This window comes from Mauremys reevesii, linkage group 25, assembly GCF_016161935.1.
Source record: "Mauremys reevesii isolate NIE-2019 linkage group 25, ASM1616193v1, whole genome shotgun sequence".
Taxonomy (NCBI): Eukaryota; Metazoa; Chordata; order Testudines; family Geoemydidae; genus Mauremys; species Mauremys reevesii.
The window spans coordinates 3056031-3077627 of NC_052647.1; the positions used below are offsets into that span (position 1 = coordinate 3056031).

General features: G+C 64.5%; 1 protein-coding gene across 2 annotated transcripts in view; it reads left to right on the forward strand.

Moving 5' to 3' along the window:
• Positions 1 to 418: 418 nt before the first annotated feature.
• Positions 419 to 21597, forward strand: part of NOTCH3 (notch receptor 3) — a 49454-nt gene continuing 28275 nt past the window's right edge. Inside the window, exons 1-5 of one of the 2 annotated variants that reach the window (XM_039514477.1) lie at positions 419 to 625; positions 8278 to 8359; positions 17209 to 17351; positions 17704 to 18039; positions 21031 to 21153. In XM_039514477.1, the coding sequence (XP_039370411.1) occupies positions 541 to 625; positions 8278 to 8359; positions 17209 to 17351; positions 17704 to 18039; positions 21031 to 21153 (769 nt within the window). In that variant the 5' untranslated portion in view covers positions 419 to 540. Of the gene's footprint in view, positions 626 to 8277; positions 8360 to 17060; positions 17107 to 17208; positions 17352 to 17703; positions 18040 to 21030; positions 21154 to 21597 lie in introns of those variants that run through there. The other variant, XM_039514478.1, reaches the window with a different exon arrangement.

Here is a 21597-nt window from a genome sequence, read left to right on the forward strand (position 1 = left end):
GCTGGGTGGGGGGGCAGGTTTGGACCCCCCCTCTCCCCTGGGGAACCGTTATCCGGTCGCTCAGAGATCTCCCAGCAGAGCCCCCCATTGCACCCCGCTCCCTCCATCGTCATCTGTTCCCCGGAGCTCGAGCCCCACTGAGCGCCGCGGTGCCCCCTTCTCCCCGCGCCTGCAGCGAGGGAGCCCGGTCAGTCCCCCGCCACCTGCCGGCGCCAGCTCGGGCAGGGGTCGCTGGCTGCAGCGCGGAGCTGGGCCTGATCGGGAGCGGGCTGGGCAGGAGGGAGGGGAGGGAAGGAGCGTGGGAGCCCGGGGAGGAGGAGGCCGGGCCCCGCCCCGCGCAGAGGAGGGGCGGCCGGGCCAGGACTCGAGTCGTTGCTGGCGGGGGAAGTTTCCCAGGGTCCGGGAGGGAGGGAGGCAGGCAGCCTGGCTGCACTGGTGTCTGGCTCTGGGGCGCGGGGCTCTCGGCCCCGCCATGGATCTCTAGGGCGGGGACGGCGAAGGAGCAGGGTCCGGGTTCGGGATCGCGAGCGGAGCGGCGGGATGGGCTCGGGGGCCGGGTCCCGGGTGCTGCTGGGCGGCAGCCTCCTGGGCATCGCACTGCTGGCGCAGCTGGGAGCCGGAGCAGGTAAGGGGGCAGGGGCGGGGGATCCCGTGCGGGGGGCGCGCCGGCTGTGGGAGTTGTGGTCTGGAGAGCTGGAGGGGGGATCGCGGCAGCTGCGAGTGCCAGGGGAGTCCCGCCCCCGGCGATCTCTTGTTGCTCAACCCGGTGTTGGGGCAGTTTCGGGGACCCCGTTGTTGAGGGGTCCTCTCGGTGTTTGGGGGTCCTGGCGATTTTGGGGACCCCAGGTTGGCGTTCGGGGGGGCGTCTGGTGGCGTCGGGAAGGGGGGCGACGTGATCTGGTCCCTTCACTTTCTCTTTACAAACTTTGCAAAAGTTTTTTTTTCTTTTTTTTTTTTTGCGCGGGGGGTGGGGTGGGTTTCAAAGCCAGGAATCCGCCGCGCGCCCCAATGATGCGGGCTCCCCCGGCAGGGATCAGCGGCTGAATGGGGGGCTTAGGACGGGGACGGCTCCGTCCAACTTGGGAACCACTTGTAACGCGTCTCTTGTGCGCTCCCCCCTGCCCGAGCCCCCTCCCCTGACTGCGCTGGGGGGAGGGGGCCGGCCCTGTGTCAGAGCACAAAGAAAATACTTAATCATTGTATAATCCCCGCTTGGGGGAGGGGGCTGCGCGGCCCCTGCCCCGCGGCTGGGCTGGGCTTAGGCTGGGAGTTCGCAGGCACTGATTTGAGGCTGCGGGGAACAATCCTGCGCTCCTCTTCTTTCACTATTGACTAGAAGTAAACTTTCCTCGCAGCCTGCGCCAGCCAGCCTGGGAGCGTGGGGGAACCTGGAGCTGGAGCGCGGATCCGGCTTCCCCCTTGCCGCCCTTCCCCCTCTCTGCGGTCGCGGCCTCCTGCCCATGAAGTCCGCACGAGCCAGGCGCAGAGCGTGGGGGGATCCCATTGCCTTGTGGTGGGGGCTGTACAATGGGGGGAGCAGGGACCCAGGGGGTTTAGCTGGGATTGCCATGAACCGGCTTCCGGGGGTCGCTGGCTCACATTTGATGGCATTTTTGTTGCGGTTCAGTGTGTGGAATTGTGGGGGGGTGACGTCCTGCACAGATGCTCCAGCAGCTGTTTTGACTCCGTCTCTTCCCAGCCCCGGATACTCAAACTTTTTGTGTTGGAAAGTAAATCTGAGGCGCCATCCTGGGGCGCTCCCAGACCTTCCCCTGGCTGGGCTCCCCCGCTTCTTCACAGAGCTGGGGCATTGGGGCAGGGCACCCGCCGGCTAAGAAGCACTGGGGAGGCTGGGAGAGAACTTCAAAACGATTACCCAGCTCCGCATTGGGCCTGCTGGGACCTGGCCTCCCCTGGCTCTGCTGGGCAAGTGGCAAACTCAGCAAGAGCCCTGGGAGCCCAGCTGGTCAGCCAGCGGCCCCCCACCCCCCAGTGAGTGTGAGCTGGGACTTGAGGTGATGCATCTGGGAGATAAGATGATTTAATTGCGTGTCCTGCACCAACTTGCCAGTGCACAGCAATGTGCCAGCGATGAGAGAACTGCTGTGAAAGGTAAATACAGCGCAGGGTTATTATTCAGCATGGGTTTCACTCGCCCATGAAGCTGCTGGACTGGTTTGTGCGGCTTGGGGAGGCCAACCTGCTGCCTGCACTCCCAGCCAGCGCATGGGGACACATGTGGATGGGCCCAGGGTCTGTGGGATGGCTGCTGCTGCTGTAGGTTGTGGATGCCCTGAAGTATAACCCCCTCCACCCCCCTTGCTGCCTGGCTGGACATAGACCAGCATTGTTCTTGTTGAGCAACTCGCTGCATTGCGGGAGTCCCGCCGTGCTGTTCGTTCCTGAGCAGTGCGTGGCCCCATGGCTAGACAGGGGTCTGGCCACTCTGCTCCCGCACAGACTGCTGGTGCCAACCCCCCCTTGCAGGAACTTGGAGGTCTCTGTCCTGGAGCCAGGAACCAGCTTCCAGACGCACCCAGACAGTGTCCTCACTAGGGAAAGGCACCTCTAGCCGCTGTCACAGCGAGTGAGGCAGAGGCCTTTGCAGCTCCAACTGCTTGGGGGCTGGGCAAGGGCTGGGAGGCCTTGGGCTCAGCTCAGGTCTCTTCTGGGTAAATTCTTGTCTTGGGCGGTAGTAGCGGAAATTAGGTTATGGGGGTGTGGATTATCCCCCCTCCTGGTGTGTGTGGGGGAGTGGCCTGGTCCCCCCCCATCCCGGGGATGCAGTCCCTGGGATGCGGCAGCCTGGTCCTCCTGTCTGGGGGGATGAGCTCCCGGGGTGGTGGGAAGTGGCCCGATTTCCCCCCCCCCCCCAGTTCCAGGGATGAGGTCCTGGGGGGGGGGCAGCAGCCTGGTCCTCCCATCTGGAGGATGAGCTCCCAGGTGGGGGGTGACCGTCCCAGTCCCCTGTTCTGGGGATGCGGTCTTGTGGAGGGTAACGGCCTAGCTCCTCGCCCCCATCCTGAGCATGAGGTCCTCCTACCTTTGCAAAGTCTCTCTCTTTCTAGAACTTTCCCTGGTTGATTTTAGTCACCCCCTGTTTAACCTCCCTCTTCCTCCAGAGCAGCCTGGCTCAGCCTGGCTCCCAGAAAGCTGGCTTCTCTGTGCCCTGCTGCAGCAGCGTGAGCTCCCCGGAGCGCGATGCTTTGTGTGGGACCCGGCTGGTTCGTGGCCAGGCTCCCCATGTTGCCCCCTAAGTGAAGGGGCTGGTGGGGGTGGCTGCCCTGTGGGCCCTGTGGAATGAGGTGAGGGCGGGAATTGGGTGGCAGGCAATGGCTCCGTGGTGCTGGCCCCCTTCTGGGCATTGGCCTCTGTCATTCACCCACAGACAGTGTGGGACCCTGCCCCTCCCCAGCGCTGGCTATACCCAGGAGCGCTCAGAGCTGCAGCAGCTGCCTCCCCTCCAGATGCATGAGAGGGCCGGCTGGCTGGGCCATTCACTCGTCTGCCCCTTTCTCCCCCCCCACTGCGTTGCTAGCCTGTGAACAAAGCGGCCAGGCAGCTGGAGAGCTGTGGAATCTGGAGAGGGCCCTGGAGCCGCCTGAACAATCACACTGGCTAATCCGGTTGTAAACACTCCTCCCATAGAGCCGCTGGCTGAAGCAACAGGGATACCCAGGGACCCAACCGGCCAGGGAGGAGTGGGGCTGGGGGGCCCACCTGCCCCAGCACAGCCAGTGCAGGCCATGGTCTCTGCCCAGCTGGCAGGACAGTGTGGAACTGTTCTCAGGGGCTCTCTGCCTGGCTAGTGAGCCCCCATCCCTGCTTCCTTGTAGACTGCAGAGGTTTCCCCAGGACAGCATCCAAATGTGCCCCAGAATCAGGGCCTGAACCTGCTCGTCCACCCAGGATGGAGACCAGGAATCCTGGGGTGGGTGGTGTCTCCTGAGCCCCCCTCCACTCATGGGTTTTTAGCAACACTGACCCCTTCCCCCGCCATGGGGAGAGTGAGGGGCAGGTGAGCCTCCCTGGGCCCTGCTGGGGGTGCCAGTTGCACCGAAGGGTGCCTAATGGGGCCAGTGATGGGGGTCCGGATACTGGGCTTGGACTGCACCTTGGAAGTGACAGGTCTTGTCTCCCACTCCCACCACTCCCGCACCAGTCGGTCCCCCTGCTCTGGGCTGGGTCACAGAGGCCCCGACTCTCCCAAGCCAATCACTTGGCTCTGAATTTGCTGCACTGTTGGGGCAGGGGCAGTTGGCTGTGTCTGCCAGGCCAGGGGATCCAGCTCTGCTATCCTGTGATGATCAGTTCTGGTCCATTCGTGGGTCCTTGGCTGGCAGGAGCAGTCCTTCCCCTGCCCTGGGGAGTGGGGGAGTTACAGCAATGGGATCCCTGACTGAACAGCCTGGGGCGCTGGCTGAACCCTCCCTGGGGCCCTGAGCTTCTCATGAGGCTTCACAAATGCCAGAGAGGAGGCAGGTTGGGGCTACTTCTGCACCAGCAGAAATGACTCCGAGAGGGCAAGTGACTGGCCCAGTCATTGGCAGAGCTGAGGATAGAACCCAGAAGTCCTGGCTGCCTCACCTTCCCCTTGTCCATTCCTCTCTGGGTGGCTCTGGATCCTGTGTTCTGCTTGACAACGTACATTGAGCTGGCTTGGCCCCTGAAGTGCTGTTTCAGGCAGTTGGGAGTTCTGGCAGTCCCTGGGCTGGCTGTGACTGTCGGGTCCCTGCCTCACTGCACTAGCTTAAGTGGTCCTGCGAGGCTGCCTGTGGTCAGGATCCCAGGGCGCTGGGGCTGCTGGGCAGCATGGGTCGGGGTGGGAGACTTTATAGGTATGTGCCCTGCCTTGCCTGGCATACCTGTCAGGAAAGCATGCCAGCCCCTAATGCAGAGGGGTGAGGGGCTGTGTCCCAGCATGCACTGCCCCTGTCTCAGCTGTGGGGGGCGGGGGAATACGGGTGCTGGGGCTGGGCCAGGTGTGTGTCGGCACAGTGCCTCCCTCACTGCCTGTGAGCTCCCAGGGCTCAGTGCTGAGTCCCTCACTGCTTGCAGCACCTTCTCTGCAGGGACTGATGGGAGACTGTGCCCCAGGCTGCCGGAGTGAGAAGCTCGGGGGGAGGAGGGTGGGTGGCTTGTGTTGGCAGCAGCTATGTGTCCTGAGCACAGGTGGGGGTTCCTGTGTGTGAAGATATCCCACTTTGGACACAGGATTTGGGGGAGGTGTGGGGGGTTGTTCTGTGACTCTCACCGCCCAGGAATCCCAGAGCCCTCCGGGGCAGCAGAGCCTCCAGGGTCATCCTGTCTTACCCTGCCTTTGGCAGTGTGAACTCCCCCAGCGTTCCCACAGCCTCTTATCTCCACTGTCCTTTAATTTCTGCAGTGATGGGGCCTTGACTGCTGCTGGGTTTATTTTTTTGGGGTGGGGGTGGGGGAAGTGGGCGCTAGTGGGTTAGATTGGGGGGGAGGGGGCTGGCAGTCAGGACTCCTGGGTTCTATCCCTGGCTTTGGGAGGGAAATGGGGGCTACTAGGTTACAGTGGGGGAGTGAGGTCGGTAGTTAGGACTTCTGGGTTCTGTCCCTGGCTTTGGGAAGGAAGTGGGGGCTAGTGGATTAGAGTGGCTGGCAGTCAGGACTCCTGGGTTCTCTCCCAGCGGTGCCACTGACTCGCTGAGTGACTTTAGGCAGTCCCCTTCCTATCTCTATGCCTTAGTTTCCTGTCGGTGCTCTCTTTGGAGGGCTGTGCATGCTGAGGGTTCCCCACTGCACTTCCCATCAGGCCTCCCTGCAGATGGGGAGTTGGAGCTGGCACTCAAGGGGTTAATGTTCTGGGATCCCTCCCCCCCTTCTCGCTCTAGGCTGGAAGAAGTTAGGGCTCTTCTTAAAACTCTGCCCCCTCTGCTGCTGGGCCTGCCCTGGGTATCACATTGGGGGGGGGTGGGACCCCGTCATCGCACATATCCCAGTGTGGGACAGGCCCCCGTTCCACTGTGCGGGGGCACGACTGGGTTTGCTGCTCCCCAGACACATCTGTGCCTGACAGGCGGGGGGTTCCATGCGGGGCCCAAGCCACCTCCTGGCACCTGGGACAGCCCCGCCAGCTACCCAGGAGAATGAGTCTCTCAGCATCTCGTCCCCCTCCCCCAAAGCTGCTGCGCCTGGGGTCCCTCATGGGGCTGGGGGTTGGCGCCAAGGGCAAAGGGGCCCAGAGATCAGGGTATGTGTGGTGGAGCTGTCTAAGCCCGATGCCACCCCTTCAGTTGCAGCCGTGTGTGGGGAGGGGGCCGGCTGGCCGGCCGGCCGAGCAAATTCCACTGCAGTACTGGCTCTGGGGGCTGGAGTGGGGGAGAGGGGCGGGGGCGGCATTGTCTCTGGGAGCTGATCTGTGTGCTGGGCACGCAGCGCTCTCCAAGTGGGTCTGGAGGAAATGGCTGGTGGGGGAAGGAGTGAGGCCCCTGAGCCCTACATGGCCTGTGGGGCCCAGGCCCAGCCTCCTCTCTCTCTCTGTATGGGGGAGGGGAGGGGGCTGTTGGGTTTGTGCCTCGTCCTGCTCCCCAGCCATGGAAAACTGCTGCTGGGGTTTCCTTTTGGGATCGGCTCCTCCGCAGGGCCTGGAGCTGCAGCCCCAGGGACATAGAGATGTCTGAACCCCATTTATTCAGGGGGCCAATCCAGCTGGGGGGGCTGGGACCAGCCCACCCTACCCTTCCAGTGAGTCCCATTAGAAGCCCAAGCATTGGCCCATGGGGGGGTTGTGGGGTGTCTCTAGTTTGCCCCCCCCATGCTAGTCCAGCTGCTGGCAGAGCTGCCCAGGGGTCTGGAAGGGGAGAGGACTCTCAGGGCTGGGTGTACTGGTCCCTCGACCCTAGATTGGGTCCAGCCAGGGCTGGCAGCTGGTCACTGTCATCCTGGCACAGGGTCTCACTGTCCCTGGGGAGGCTTCTTCAGGAGCCTGTGGGGCTTGGCAGAGCTGGGGTTGCCCTGGGCAACAGGTCCCCGTGCTGGGGGGTGGGGGTGGGGTCTGAGTCCATCTCCCTCAGAGCGACCCTCCATCCCCAGGCTGTGGGAGCCTCGCACTCAGGGTGGAGGCAGAGGGCTGGGCTGACTGTAGGGTGAGCTGTGGGTGGAGGTTCCTGGCTCGTTTGTCAGAGAGTCGTCCTGCCTCAAGATGCTGTAACACCCAGGATGGTGCAGTCTCAGTCCCCTCCCAGCTGTGCTGCTCTGTCCCCTACATGTGGGGCCGAGGCCCCCGGCTCTGTTCTGCCTGTAGCCCTGTACTGCCTGGAATGGCCCAGCCTCCTTGGCAGGGTCTGAGCCGAGGTCTGAGCTGGCAGGCTACTGCTGTATGAGGGGCCTGGGAAGGGGCAGAGATTAGCAGGGCAGGTCCCTGGACACTTGATGAAGACACTGACTGTGCTCTGAGGCCCTGACAGGCTCTGCTTTCCCTGTGGGGTCCTGGTGGCCTGGGACCATGTGCCACAGGGCAGAAGGTTCTGGGAGCAGGAGCTCTGGGGGCTGCTGTTCCCTTGGTCCCAGGGGTTGCGAGGCCCTAGCATCTGACTGGAACCTGCAGGTTGTGCCCAGAGCCCTGGAAACCCCTGTCTGCCCCGCCCCCCCTGTGCTGGATGGCACTGGGGGCTGGTGGTGGTGGAGTCACACAGACCTTTCCTTGGCTCATTGGTAGGGGGCACCCCCAAGTTAAACTTCCTAGTCATACATGGAACTTGTCTGTCAGCTGCCCTCCTCCTGGTTTGTGGCATGTGTGTCTTCCCTTTGCCTGCTGCTGCTGGGATGAAACTTTCCCCATGCAAAGTCAGTACCAGTGTCAGTGTGGCGTTGACTCTGAAGCCTAATGATGGCTGTTTAAATCCCAGCCCTGATAGCAGCATTGCTGTTGATCATTTCAGGGTGGGGCTTGGGGTTATGGGCAGGGTCCTGCCACATCCATCCAGTTTATGGGGCGCTCTGATGTTCCCTGGGGCTTGCCTGAACAGTGTGCTCTAAGCCAGATGGGTGATGGACCAAGGACCATCTGGGTGGGGCAGGGGGACAGGGAAGCAAAGAGCAGCTGCTGTCAGGGGTTGCTGCTAGGAATCCCCTGGATCCCAGTGCCCTGATGCCCCTTTCTTGGTGCAGCTGGCATGGCCAGTGACTGAGCTGGGCTCCCCACTGAGGGGCTGGGTGCGAGGGAGTTCTGCATGGGGATGGGGACAGGGAAGTGAGGGGGCCACTTCTTTGTGCTCTAATGGGCTCTCTCCCGCTCTCTCCCTGCAGCCGTGCAGTGTCTGGAAGGCTCCATGCCCTGTGAGAATGGCGGCCAGTGCATCCTCTACTCCAACGGGAAGGCAGCCTGCGTGTAAGTGACCCCCTGCCCTGCAGGTTGGGATCCGTGCCCGCTGCCATCCAGCAAGACGGGCTCCATGGTGGTGGGGTGTTGCTCACAGGCTGCGGGGGGAGGGGGAGGGCTTTCCCACCCTCTCTCCCTGGGGTGAGGGGATGGGCAGGTCTGAACCAGCAGGAACCAGAGGCCTGGGACTCAGTTAGCAGGAGGGAGGGTGGTTCCTGGCAGCTCAGCCATAAGGAGTAAGGGCAGCCTGGCCCAGTGGTTCAGCCGGCCCAGGCCAGGTTCTGGAGCGCTGGGTTTTGTTCCTGGCTCTGCCCCTGCCCCCATCTTGCTGCGCCTCACCTGATGTATGTCCTTGGCTGGAGGCCTGCATAGCCCCGTCACCGTGCCTGGCATGGCCCTGCCCCAAGGAGCCGGTGGTGATTGGGGGGTGCCAGCCAGCGGGGCGGGGGGAGGGGTGTCATGGCACCAAGCCCCAGTCGCTGCTCTGCTTGGTGGAGCTGGCAGAGCTGCCTGGGGGTAGGAAACACCGGCAGGGCAGAGGGTCAGGGCTGGGGGATGTGGGGAGCAGCCACTTACTGTGAGGTAGCCTCTTGCCTGCGCCTCGTGGCCCCTGGGAAGGGATGCAGCAGAAGGGACCCTCGCCAGGCCAAGAGAGGGGAGTCACACCCTGCTGGGGCTGTGAGCATGTGGGAGGGGCTAGGGGTTGCCCTGAGCTGATGGGAGTGGGGGATGCTTGGGGCAGGGTGAAGGGGTTATAAGAGTGTGGGGGATGGGGTGGATCTGTTTCCATGTGGAATGAGGAATGTCAGCAGCCAGGCAGTGGGCGACTCACTCTGACTCTGGAGGCCTGGCTGTTGGGTGCAACCCCTCCTGTCCCCCAGGCCCCGCGCTGGGGAGGGGAACATGGGGTGATGCTTGTTGATGCAGGGGGGCAGGAGAAAGGGCTTCCAGCTGGGGTCGGATGAGCTGGGAGGGCGGCTGCAGAAGAGGTGAATCTTGTGCCTGTGGGGAGGCTAGTGGAGGGCAGAGTGACAAAGTGCCTGGATGTTTTCTTTGGGGCTCCCTGGGCAGAGAACTGACACCCTGGGGCACACATCCTCTGGCCCTCATCCCTGCCCACCCCTACTGGCAAAGGGGCCGAGATCTGCCCCCCCTTGTTTCCTCCCTGGGGTGGCTGTTGCAATCCCAGATTGCAGAGCAGTGTTAGCAGTGTGCTGGCCGCCCTGCAGCTCCCCACTTCCTGGCGGGGTGTGGGGGGGGAGCTCCTCCTGCCCGGCCTCCTTCCTAGAGTCTCCCAGACAGGGGGCCTCTTCAGGAGAGGGCCCTGGAGTCATTTGATCCCAGCGGCTGTAGACAGCGCTTGGAAAGGAAGCAGCTGCTGATCTGCGGAGGGGGTGGGGCACATGTGAGACCCAGGCTGTGTCCGGAGCTGAGCTGACCCCATCAGGCTAGGGTGACTGGGCTGACCCCCTTCCCCAGCCCCCATTGGAGCAGCTGGCCCGCATGGGAGAGGCCAGGAAGGAGTGTGCTGAGTTTCCTGGTTCTCAGCCCTGTGTGCGGGAGCACCCGAAGGGAGGCCGTTTGTCTCCCTGGCCCTGGCTGGACCACCAGAAGGGGCTGACGGGCCAGGTGCTTTCCCTGGTGGGGATGCTATAAAGGCCATGTGGGGGGACCCAGGAAGTCCAGCTGCTGGTGGGGAGGGGGCTGGGAACAAAGGGGAGGCGGCATTGGGCCATGGCAGCTCCTGCCGTGCCTGGACCCGCTCGGTCAGTGTGGATGGGAGATGGGTTTGGAATGGAGATTGCCACTTCTGCTGTGCTGAGTCACCCAACAGGTTTGCAGAGCCCTGGCGAGCCAGCTGCAAGGGACTGGAGCTAACTAGCATGGAGTGCTTCAGTGAGTGTCATCACCCTGCTTCATGGGAGCAGAGCTGGGGATAAAACCCAGGAATCCTGACTCCTAGTGCCCCTGCTCTAACCACTAGACCCTGCTCTCTCTGAGCCCAGTAATGACTTTCTCTGTGAATCACTTCCATTTTCTTCCTGCATCTGACTCTGCAGTGTGAGCTCTGATGGTGGAGGCTGCCAGTGGGGCAAGGCAGGCTGATTATTTGGGAATTCTCTCTCCAGGGCAGGGCTTCAGGCCCTGATGCTGGGGAGTTGGAACCGGATGGGGCTGAGCCCTGGAGACTGGGTGCAGGGGGCCTTGGCAGTTCCTGGCAGTCTCTCCGCAGATCCGTCTCTGACCTGTCACCCAGGTCGTAGGTTCCAGGGGGAAGTGGTTGGCGCCTGGTGGGGGCAGCGGCTGGCTCTGTACGGGTAGCCTGGGTGGCCCTGTGCCCACCACTTCCTGCCAAGTGAGCCAGGAATAGCTGAATAGTTTCTGTTCTGTGCTGTGCCCTCACCCAGTCCCCGCTGCCCCTAGTGCCAGGCCATGGCACAGCGGCCGCGCAGGCAGGTGCCGGAACTCGCAGTGGCAGGTTCCCGTCTCCTTGCTGCCTGCGTTGGAATGCCAGACAGGTGGATGGGCCTCCTGCCGCCCCGCCCCGAACAGGTGAATCACCGGCTGTGGCGCTGCCTGGCCTGGAGCAGGAGTAGTATCTGGATGGGGCCTTGTTGCCTGGCCGCTGGAAATCATGGGCTGGAGTGTGGGACTGGAGCACCAGCTGAATGCTGACCTGGCCCAGTGCCAGAACAGGCACAGTGCCCCCAGCATCAGGGAGTGGGAGGGGCGGGAGGGGAGCAGTGGAGGGCAGAGAAGGTCAGGGGAGGGGTGGAAGGGGCACAGCAGAAGCAGAGATGATTGGAGATGGGGGCAGAAATGAGTAGCCAGGGGTGGGTAGGAGAGGCATGGTGGGGTGCAGGGGGCATAGAGGAGCAGCCGACAGGGGACTGGAGAGGGGCAGAGAGGAGTGGCCAAGAGGGGGCAGGCGGAGAGGAACGGTGCGGGGGCACGAGGGGACAGCTGGGAGGGCAGAGAGGAGCATCGGGGGGGGCGGCACAGGGGACATCCAGGAGGACAGAGAGGAGTGGCCAGGGGTTGGGGGGCAGAGAGGAAAGGCCGAGGGGGATAAGAGGGGGGCAGGGGCAGAGAGGAGCAGCTCTGGGGCAGAAGGGGGACAGGGGGTAGAGAGGGGTGACCAGGGCGACAGGACGGGAGCGACAGGGAGCAGAGAGATGCAGCCGGGCAGGCAGGAAGGGGGCAGGGGACAGAGGGGAGCTAGGGGGGCAGGATGGGCGTGGCAGAGAGGAGTGGCCAGGGGGCTCTCCCTGCCGTTTGGCTCAGCATGGTGCTGTGGTGCTGCTGGAACCTGTCGAACGGGTTGGAACCGGCTCAGGGAGGGCTGGGGGTGGGAAATGTATCTCCGTCCCAGTGCCAGAAATCTTTCCCCCTCCCCTACCAGTGTGCGGGGCCCCTCACAGGGGGGCAGCTCCCCGTGGGCCCCATGGGCCCTACTGTGCCAGCCTGGAGCTGGGTTTGCCACCTGGGTCCCTTTGCCAGGTGCCCTCGGGGTGAGAAGTGGGGACTAGTTTAGTCTGGATTGTGCCCGCCCAGGCACCGCAGGAGCGGGCACCAAATGAGTGTGGGAGTTGGGGAGGTGGGGGACAGGATTGGAGCAGGGGCTGATGGGAGATGGGGTGGGGGGAGTGAGGATGGATGGGGGAGGGGGCTGCTGGGGAATGCATGTGGGAGGATGGAATTGGAACAGGGAGGTGAGGTCAGGGAGTGCAGCAGAGTCCATTGGGGGATGGGAGGGGGCACATGCCAGGGTAGCCCCCATCTGCCAGGTGAAGGGGCATTCTGGGAGCAGACGGGCAGTGTGGCCTGGTGGTCAGAGCAATGGGAGGGGGCTGGGAGTCAGGACTCCTGGGTTCTATCCTCTAAAGCTGGCTCTGCCTCCTGCGGCTGGGAGGTATGGGGGGAAGTTGTGTCCCCGTGCGATCTCGTGCCCAGGGGCATCCCATCCCTCCAGGAGTGGGTGCCTGAGGCAGCTGCTGGGGTGACTCATGGGGTGATGTGGCAGTGGAGCCGCTGAGTCACTGCCCCACGGAGCAGGCTGGATGCCGGCTCCACTCCCCAGACATGAGCAGGCAGGAGCACTGCCAAGGGGCTGGGAAGGGGGCTGCTTCCCAGCGTGGGAGCCTGGCTCTGCCTGCAGGGGAGGGCGCTGCCTGGTGCTGGGATACAGGGCCCTGCTGCCCTTCTGCTTCCTGCCACAGGGACGCCTGTCCCCACATCCCCTTTCCCTTTCCAGGGGTTGAGTGGGTGGATGGATGTGGTGGGAAGCTCTGCCAACCCCAGCCCTGCACTCAGGGTGCCTGCCCCCCGCCCACACACACATGCAGGGAGAGGGGAGTTGGCATCTCACCAAATGCTGCTGGAGGGAGCCCAAAATGGAGTGAGCAGGATGGGGTGGGGGGTCCGCAGGGCATTCCTGGTCCGTACTGGGGCCAGTGGAGCTGCCCATGTCACTGCTTGGGGGGCTGTGGCCTGGTCTGGTCAGTGGCATTTGCCATGGTTATTGCTGAGGCAGGCGTAACCATTTGCAGGCTCCAGGGCACAAGAGTCAGGCAGGGACCAGCACACCAGGGGATGGGGAGGGGGTGGAGTTCCTACAGGCAGTATTGGTCAGTGGGTCTGAGCCTGGTGCAGGGGGGTTATGGTCTAGATGGTCCCACGGCTCCCATCTGGTCCAGTGGGGCAGGAGAGAAGGGCTACAAGGCTGGATGGGCCTGTGGGTCTGGTCTGCGCTGTCTATCTCCTCACCATCCCTCTCCTCCGCCCCATCTGTGCCCCCAGCACCATGTGTACTCTAGCACCGCACTGCCCTCTCGTCTTTCCTTGTTGGACCAAGCCCCCAGCTCTGTGGGGTAGGGCTTGGGTCCCCGGGAAGGGGGGAGCTGGTGTAATTCCAGGCCTGGGCAGAATCCCTGCTGTCCCGTGGTACCTGCCTGTAGGGGGCGCTGCAGCTCCTCCAGTCCCAGCCTCTCCCAGCAGGGGGTGCTGTATAGAGCAGGCTGGGAGCCCCCATGCTTCTGTGGGGTGAACTGAGCGCCCCCCTGTTTCTGCTGCAGGATCTCCCCCCACCCCCCTGGAATTGAGGGTCTGGTTTGCAGGTCCTGGACAGCAGAGTAAACAGGCATTCTGCGTTGCCCTGGTAACGGCAGGCGGGGGTGGGGGTTGGCCGGGGCTGCCGCTGAGCCAGAGACGGGAGCAGATTGGGGGTATAATCTGTGCCCCAGTACCCAGGCTGTGGCGCAGCCTCTGGAGCCAGCCCAGCCTGACGGGGGGCACCCAGGTGCTGCCCAGCACTGGCTCCATCCTGGATCCTGAGCTGTCATCAGGAGCAAGCCCAGAACTGGGGCTGGGGAGGCAGGATGGTCCTGTCCGGCCTGGCTCAGCCCGGTAGGCTTGGCTGCCCTCCCCTCCTCCACCCCTGCACACCGTGGGTCTTGGACCCAGCCCTGTGGTGCATGCAGAGCCCAGGTCAGCCCCTCCTGTCGCCTCCCTATTGCAGAGCTCCCAGCATGCACTGCTCCAGCTTGGCTAGCTAGAGACCTGTGAGCTGGGCCCCACTTGCTGGGGGGCTGGGTCTGCCCTGGCTCAGTCCCATAGGACGTGGTCCTCGGGGGCAGAGTTCAGGGCCCCTGCATGACAGCGGGTTTGTGGGGGGCAGGAGGGACTCTGTACCCTACTCCTTCTGCATGCGCCCCGAGGAGGTGAAGCTGTGGGGGGCAGGGCAGAGAACCCCTCACCAGGCTCTCCCCCGAGAGAGGTGCAGACCTGCTGGCTGGGCCAGGTTCCACTGGGAGTGGGTGCCCCTGCGACGAGCTCTAGGCAGTGGGGTCCCGGGGTCAGAGCGGGGTCCTGGGGCCACCCCTGCGACAAGCTCTAGGCAGTGGGGTCCCGGGGTCAGAGCGGGGTCCTGGGGCCGCCCCTGCGACGAGCTCTAGGCAGTGGGGTCCCTGGGTCAGAGCGGGGTCCTGGGGCCGCCCCTGCGACGAGCTCTAGGCAGTGGGGTCCCTGGGTCACAGCGGGGTCCTGGGGCTGCTGCTGTGGATGAGCTTTAGCCAGTGGGGTCCTGGGGCCGCCCCTGCGATGAGCTCTAGGCAGTGGGGTCCCGGGGTCAGAGCGGGGTCCTGGGGCCGCCCCTGCGACGAGCTTTAGCCAGTGGGGTCCCGGGGTCAGAGCGGGGTCCTGGGGCCGCCCCTGCAATGAGCTCTAGGCAGTGGGGTCCCTGGGTCACAGCGGGGTCCTGGGGCTGCTCCTGCGACGAGCTCTAGGCAGTGGGGTCCCGGGGTCAGAGCGGGGTCCTGGGGCCGCCCCTGCGACAAGCTTTAGCCAGTGGGGTCCTGGGGTCAGAGCGGGGTCCTGGGGCTGCCCGTGACAAGCTCTAGGCAGTGGGGTCCCGGGGTCAGAGCGGGGTCCTGGGGCTCTAGGCAGTGGGGTCCCGGGGTCAGAGCGGGGTCCTGGGGCTGTAGGCAGTGGGGTCCTGGGGTCAGAGCGGGGTCCTGGGGCCGCCCCTGCGACGAGCTCTAGGCAGTGGGGTCCCTGGGTCAGAGCGGGGTCCTGGGGCTGCCCCTGCGACGAGCTCTAGGCAGTGGGGTCCCTGGGTCACAGCGGGGTCCTGGGGCTGCTCCTGCGGACGAGCTTTAGCCAGTGGGGTCCCTGGGTCACAGCAGGGTCCTGGGGCTGCTGCAGTGGGGTCCTGGGTTCAGAGCTGGGTCCTGGGGCCGCCCCTGCGACGAGCTCTAGGCAGTGGGGTCCCGGGGTCAGAGTGGGGTCCTGGGGCCGCCCCTGCAATGAGCTCTAGGCAGTGGGGTCCCTGGGTCAGAGTGGGGTCCTGGGGCGGCTGCTGAGGACAAGCTTTAGGCAGTGGGGTCCCTGGGTCAGAGCGGGGTCCTGGGGCCGCCCCTGCGACGAGCTCTAGGCAGTGGGGTCCCTGGGTCACAGCGGGGTCCTGGGGCTGCTGCTGTGGATGAGCTTTAGCCAGTGGGGTCCTGGGGTCAGAGCGGGGTCCTGGGGCCGCCCCTGCGATGAGCTCTAGGCAGTGGGGTCCCGGGGTCAGAGCGGGGTCCTGGGGCCGCCCCTGCAATGAGCTTTAGCCAGTGGGGTCCCGGGGTCAGAGCGGGGTCCTGGGGCCGCCCCTGCAATGAGCTCTAGGCAGTGGGGTCCCTGGGTCACAGCGGGGTCCTGGGGCTGCTCCTGCGACGAGCTCTAGGCAGTGGGGTCCCGGGGTCAGAGCGGGATTCTGGGGCCGCCCCTGCGATGAGCTCTAGGCAGTGGGGTCCCGGGGTCAGAGCGGGGTCCTGGGGCTGCTGCTGTGGATGAGCTTTAGCCAGTGGGGTCCTGGGGTCAGAGCGGGGTCCTGGGGCTGCCCGTGACAAGCTCTAGGCAGTGGGGTCCCGGGGTCAGAGCGGGGTCCTGGGGCTCTAGGCAGTGGGGTCCCGGGGTCAGAGCGGGGTCCTGGGGCTGTAGGCAGTGGGGTCCTGGGGTCAGAGCGGGGTCCTGGGGCTGCCCCTGCGACGAGCTCTAGGCAGTGGGGTCCCTGGGTCACAGCGGGGTCCTGGGGCTGCTCCTGCAGATGAGCTTTAGCCAGTGGGGTCCCTGGGTCACAGCAGGGTCCTGGGGCTGCTGCTGCGGACGAGCTCTAGGCAGTGGGGTCCTGGGTTCAGAGCTGGGTCCTGGGGCCGCCCCTGCGATGAGCTCTAGGCAGTGGGGTCCTGGGGCCGCCCCTGCGATGAGCTCTAGGCAGTGGGGTCCTGGGGTCAGAGCAGGGTCTGTGGTCGGCCAGGTGCTAAGAGGTGCAGCAGCAGGGGGGCTCTGAGAAATGACAGGGTGCAGGGGGCCCAGGGAGTCGGTCCTGAATTGGCTTACGCCTGCTCTGCACAGTTTGTAGGGAGTGGGGGTGATGCCGGTCGGAGGTTACCAATACAGCTTCATGTGAGGGGGTCGCTCTGCTGCTATAAAGGTGCCCTGTACTGGTGTAGCTCGTCTCCTTCCCTGGGCAGGGATGGCTACACAGTGGGGAGACCCTTTGCATTGGCACAGCTTCCCCCATGCTTGGAGCTGTACCCTGAGGCTGAGCCCAGTCCTCAGGGGCAGGAAGAAAAGTCAGACTCAGCAGCCCCTTCTCCCCTGGCCAGGGCTGTACGCCAAGGCTGGGAGGCTCCCCCGTGGGGAGCAGAGAGGGGGGTTAAAGGCTTCAGTGGAGATCTGGCAAGGGCTGGGGGAACAAGGAGGGGCAAAGTGAGCAGCTGGCACAATGATGAGTCTAAGCTGGTGCCAGTTGAGGCCCTGCAGAGGGAGCTGAGCCCACAGGGCAAATGGGCAGCACAGGGTAGAGGGTGTTTGGAGCAGAGCAGCCAAGCAATGTCTGTTGGAGGGAATAACCTGAGATCTGGGGCAGCCCCCAGGACCAGCACCAACTGCATGAGGGCCGGGCTACCCTGGGGGCAGCTTGATGGAGCTGCAGGGATGGAGGTGGCTGATGTGTTGTGGCATAGGGGCCCATGGTTGGGTGCTGAGTGCAGGTCTGGGTGCCCGCCCACAGAGCACAGTGGGGGGATGGGCTGGGCCAGAGAAATTCCGCCCCTCCCCCGAGCCCCTGGCAACCAATAAAAGCAGAGGAAATTGATGGACTCTAACCTCCCACCCTGCCCTGGAAAGGCAGACCAGCCGGAGACTCCATGATGCTGCCCCTAGGAACTTCATTGCCAGTGAAGTGATGTATAAGGCACCCAGATGCAGTGGTGGTGGGCATGTGTCCTTCCTGCACTTGTTCCGGGCGCTTGCCCGTAGTCCCATTCCTCCCCCTGAGGGAGGGACTCACACCAGTCTGTGCCCCCTCTCTGCAGGTGCCAGCCCGGGCTGATTGGCGAGCGTTGCCAGTTCCAGGACCCCTGCCACCAGTCGCCCTGTGCCAATGGGGGCGTGTGTGAGAGCTCCCTCAAGGATGGCACCGTGCAGTACCAGTGCACCTGTCCCAAAGGCTTCCGAGGTGAGGGTCATGTGGGCGGGGGGCATGCTGCTCTAGGGGAGGCTGGGGAGGGGGTGGGACCCAGCTTGGCCTGGTTGGAGGCGGGGCCAGGATCTGACCAGGCCCGGGGAGAACCGATGCCACGCAGGCCTAGGGGAGATGGGGGGATGGCCATGGGGGGGCTGTGGGATATGGGGAGGGACCCTCAGCCCAGCTGGGGGAGGGGAATGGAACCTGACTGAATAAGGCTGGCGCGGGAGGAGGGCTGGGCACACCTTGGCCCTGGGGCAGGGACCTGCTGGGCCTAGGGGGAAGGGCTCTCTGGGCTGTCCTCATGCCCAACCAGGTCCCGCTCACAGACATCCCCCCCTAGGTCAGGACTGCTCCCTGGGTGATGCCTGCGCCAACAACCCCTGTGCCAATGGGGCCCGCTGCACCAACTGGAACAGCCGCTACAACTGCACCTGCCCGCCAGGCTACCAGGGCCGCAACTGCCGCACGGACGTGGACGAGTGCCGGGCACCGGGCGTCTGCCGCCATGGGGGCACCTGCTTCAACACGCCAGGCTCCTTCCGCTGCCAATGCCCAGCTGGCTTCACGGGGCAGCTGTGCGAGAGCGTCTACACACCCTGTGCGCCCTCGCAGTGCCTCAATGGGGGCACGTGTCGCCAGACCGGGGAGCTGAGCTACGAGTGTGCCTGTCTGCCGGGTGAGGGGCCCGGGGTGGGGGGCAGCATTTGGGAGCAGCAGGGGTTGGTATGTGGGGTCCTGGCCGGGACAGTGCTGGAGGAACCTGTTTGGGGGGATGCTGTCCCCTCCCTTAGCCCTGGGGGCAGGGGTTGTTGGGGGTGTCTCTCTCCCCCTGCCCTGGCGTGTGTGCCCACGGGGCTGGCGGCTCTGGGCCGCGCTGCAGGAAGCTCATCGGAAGCTGTAAATGGCCCCGGGGGATCTTGGACCCTGGCCAGGAAGGAAACAATCCCAAGGAGCGTCCGGGAGAGCAGTATGGCCGGAGCTTGCGGGGGAGGGGGGGCACTGTCCCTCCCAACCTTGGGCTATCCCCTTCCCTGCTCCCAAGAGCCCTCTTTGGCTCCCTCCCCACCTCAAGATGACCATTTCTTTCTCCCCGTTAGTCCCTTCAGCCCCCTCCCCCCAAGTAATGGCTCATTCTCATCTAAGCTGCAGCTCTGCTCCTGCCAAATCCTGCACCCTCTGCCAGCTGGCCTGGCCCTGGGAACACAGAGAAGGAGGGGTATGGTCTGGGGGACCCGGCCCTGTGGTCCGTGTGGAAGGTGAAGTGGCTCTGATGCAGCTGTGTGTGTGTGTGTCGGGGGGGAGCAGGCTGCGAGGCTGCTGTGAGTTTGAGGGAGAGCAGGCTCAGAGGGTGCTGGGGGAGTGGGTGTGGGGGTGCTGTGTGTGCACATGGGGAGGTACAGCGGGCTCGTGGGCGCTGTGTGTGCATCAGGGGGAGCAGGCTTGATGGCACTCTGTGTGCATTTGGGGGAGCGGGCTCCGAGGGCACTGTGTGTGCATGGGGTGTGTGGGGGGAAGCAGGCTTGGGGGTGTTAGGTGTGCATGGGAGGCAGTGAGCTTTGGGGGCGCTGGAGGGGGAGTGGGGTTTGGGGAGCTCTGTGTTCATTGGGGGGGCAAGTGGGCTTGGTGGCTCTGTGTGTGCGTGGCGGGAGCTGGCTCTGTGTGCCAGGGAGCAGAGAGCTCAGGGGCGATGTGTGCGTGTGGCGGGGAGTGGGCTCGAGGGCGCTGTGTGTGCCTGGGGGGGGGCAGTGGGCTTGGGAGTGCTGTGTGTGGGGGGGGGGGGCAGCGGGATCAGGGGCACTGTGTGTGTGTGTTGGGGGAGCAGTGGGCTCATGGGTGCTGTGTGTGCATGGGGAGGGGAGCAGCGGGCTTGGGGGTCCTGTGTGTGTATGGGGAGGGGAGCAGTGGGCTCGTGGGTGCTGTGTGTGCATGGGGAGGGGAGCAGCGGGCTCGTGGGTGCTGTGTGTGCATGGGGAGGGGAGCAGCGGGCTTGAGGGAGCTGTATATGGGGGCAGCAGTGGGCTCGGGGTGCTGTTTGTTGTGGAGGGGAGTGGGCTTGGGGGAGCTGTATAGGTAGGGGGAGCAGGCTCAGGGGCCCGTGGCAGGGGACAGCGAGTTTTGGGGGTGCTGTGTGTGTTTGTGCGCTGGGTTTGGGATGCTGTGTGTGCTTTGTGGTGGAGAGCGGGCTGGGGGGCACTGTGTGGGGTGGGGACAGTGGGGTTGAGGGCACTGTGTGTGTGCGTGGCGGGGGGAGCCGGCTCTGGGGCTGCTGTGTGGGGGCGGGGGAGCGGGCTCGGGGGCACTGTGTGGGTGGGGCAGGGGCGCGGGCGCGGGGGCACTGTGTGTGGGTGTGGGGGGGGAGTGGGCTGGGGGGCCCCATATGTGCATGGAGCGGGGAGTGAGCTCGGGGTCCTGTGTGTGCATGGGGTGGGGAGCGGGCAGGGGGGCCCTTTGTATGTGGGGCAGGGGAGCGGGCTCGGGGGCACTGTGTGCGTGGGGCAGGGGAGCGGGCTCGGGGGCACTGTGTGTGTGTGTGGCGAGGGAGTGGGCTTGGGGGCCCTGTGTGTGTGGTGGGGACACTGGCTCGGGGGCAGTGTGTGTGTGCATGGGGCGGGGGAGCGGGCATGGGGGTCGTGTGTGTGTGAGGGGGGTGGGGACGCTGGCCTGAGGGCAGTGTGTGTGCGCATAGGGTGGGGGAATGGGCATGGGGGCCCTGTGTGTGTGTGTGTGGGGGGGACGCTGGCTCAGGGGCAGTGTGTGTGTGTGTGTGGGGGGGGACGCAGGCTCGGGGGCACTGTGTGTGCGTGGGAGCGGGCTTGGGAGTGTTCCTGCTGCAGCGTGGCCTAGGCCGAGCAGAGCTGCGTGGAGCCAGAGGGTCGGGCAGCACACCCTGCTGGGGCCTGTGTAGAGGGCCCCACGTGGGATCTGGCCCCGCCATGCCTGAGGCAGCTCTGCTGTGACCCTGGGGTTTTTCTGACCCCTCCAGGCCAAGCTGCTTAATCTCCCATTGCCCTGGGGGTGCCAGCCAGGGGCAGGTGGGCATGGGCATTGCAGGGCCTGGCCCAGGGCCCTGTCCCCTCAGGGCTTTGTCTGATAAATGCCCCACGACAGACTCCTGACTGGCCCCCCTCCCTTGTCTGCAGTGATCTCTCGCCCTACTCCCTGACCCTTTGCAGAAGCCCCTGCTCCTCTTGCTGTAAGCCGCTGTGTGGGCAAAGCTGGGGAAAACTGGCCTGCCTTGCTCAGCCCTGCTGGGACCTGCATTTGTTCCAGGGGTCTGCTGGGTTGCAGCAAGGGGCTGGGGACTGGAGCCAGGACTCCTGGGTTCTATTCCCAACATTGAGCAGTGTGAGGGGGCTGGTGGGTGGGTGGGGTGGCAGTCAGTTGCCTGGGCTCTGTTTCAGGTTTAGCCACAGACTCTCTGTTTGGCCAACTGCTTCTCAGGTTGGGCTGGAGGTGGATTTGAGCTCTGTGCCTCTTGGAGATTGGGTTGGAGGGGCTTGGGGCTGGGGCCAAGGAGTGGGTGGGAGGCGCCTGGGGCCAGGGAGCAGGTGGGAGATGCCCCAGGCGGGGGCTGGGAAGAGACACTTGTGGCCGGTGCCGGGTGTACATACACTCTCTGACTGGGCCGTTCTCTCTCTCTCCCGCTCCTCCCATCCCCTCTCTCCAGGCTTCGAAGGGCAAAACTGTGAGATCAACATTGATGACTGCCCAGGCCACAAGTGTCTGAATGGAGGCACCTGTGTGGATGGGGTCAACACCTACAACTGCCAGTGCCCACCCGAATGGACAGGTACCACCCAGCCCAGCAGCAGGAGTTAACTCCTTGTTGCCCACCACCAGCTGTGCAGTCAGCACTATGGGCCCTGAACCTTAGAGCCAACATCCAACCCTGTGGGCAGGGACTGTGTGCCCAGCAGCCCAGGGCTCCCATAGGACCCCAGGAGGAATGTGACATGGGGTCTTCCCTTCTAGGGCGCGCCGGCTCTGATCCAGCCTCAGGGCAGGAGTCTGTCTGGCTCAGGTGGTCGGGAATGGGACTCAGGGCCTTTCCCCTTTATCATAGAATATCAGGGTTGGAAGGGACCTCAGGGTCATCTAGTCCAACCCCCTGCTCAAAGCAGGACCACTCCCCAGACAGATTTTTGCCCCAGATCCCTAAATGGTCCCCTCAGGGATAGAACACACAACCCTGGGTTTAGCAGGCCAATGCTCAAATCACTGAGCTATTCCTCTC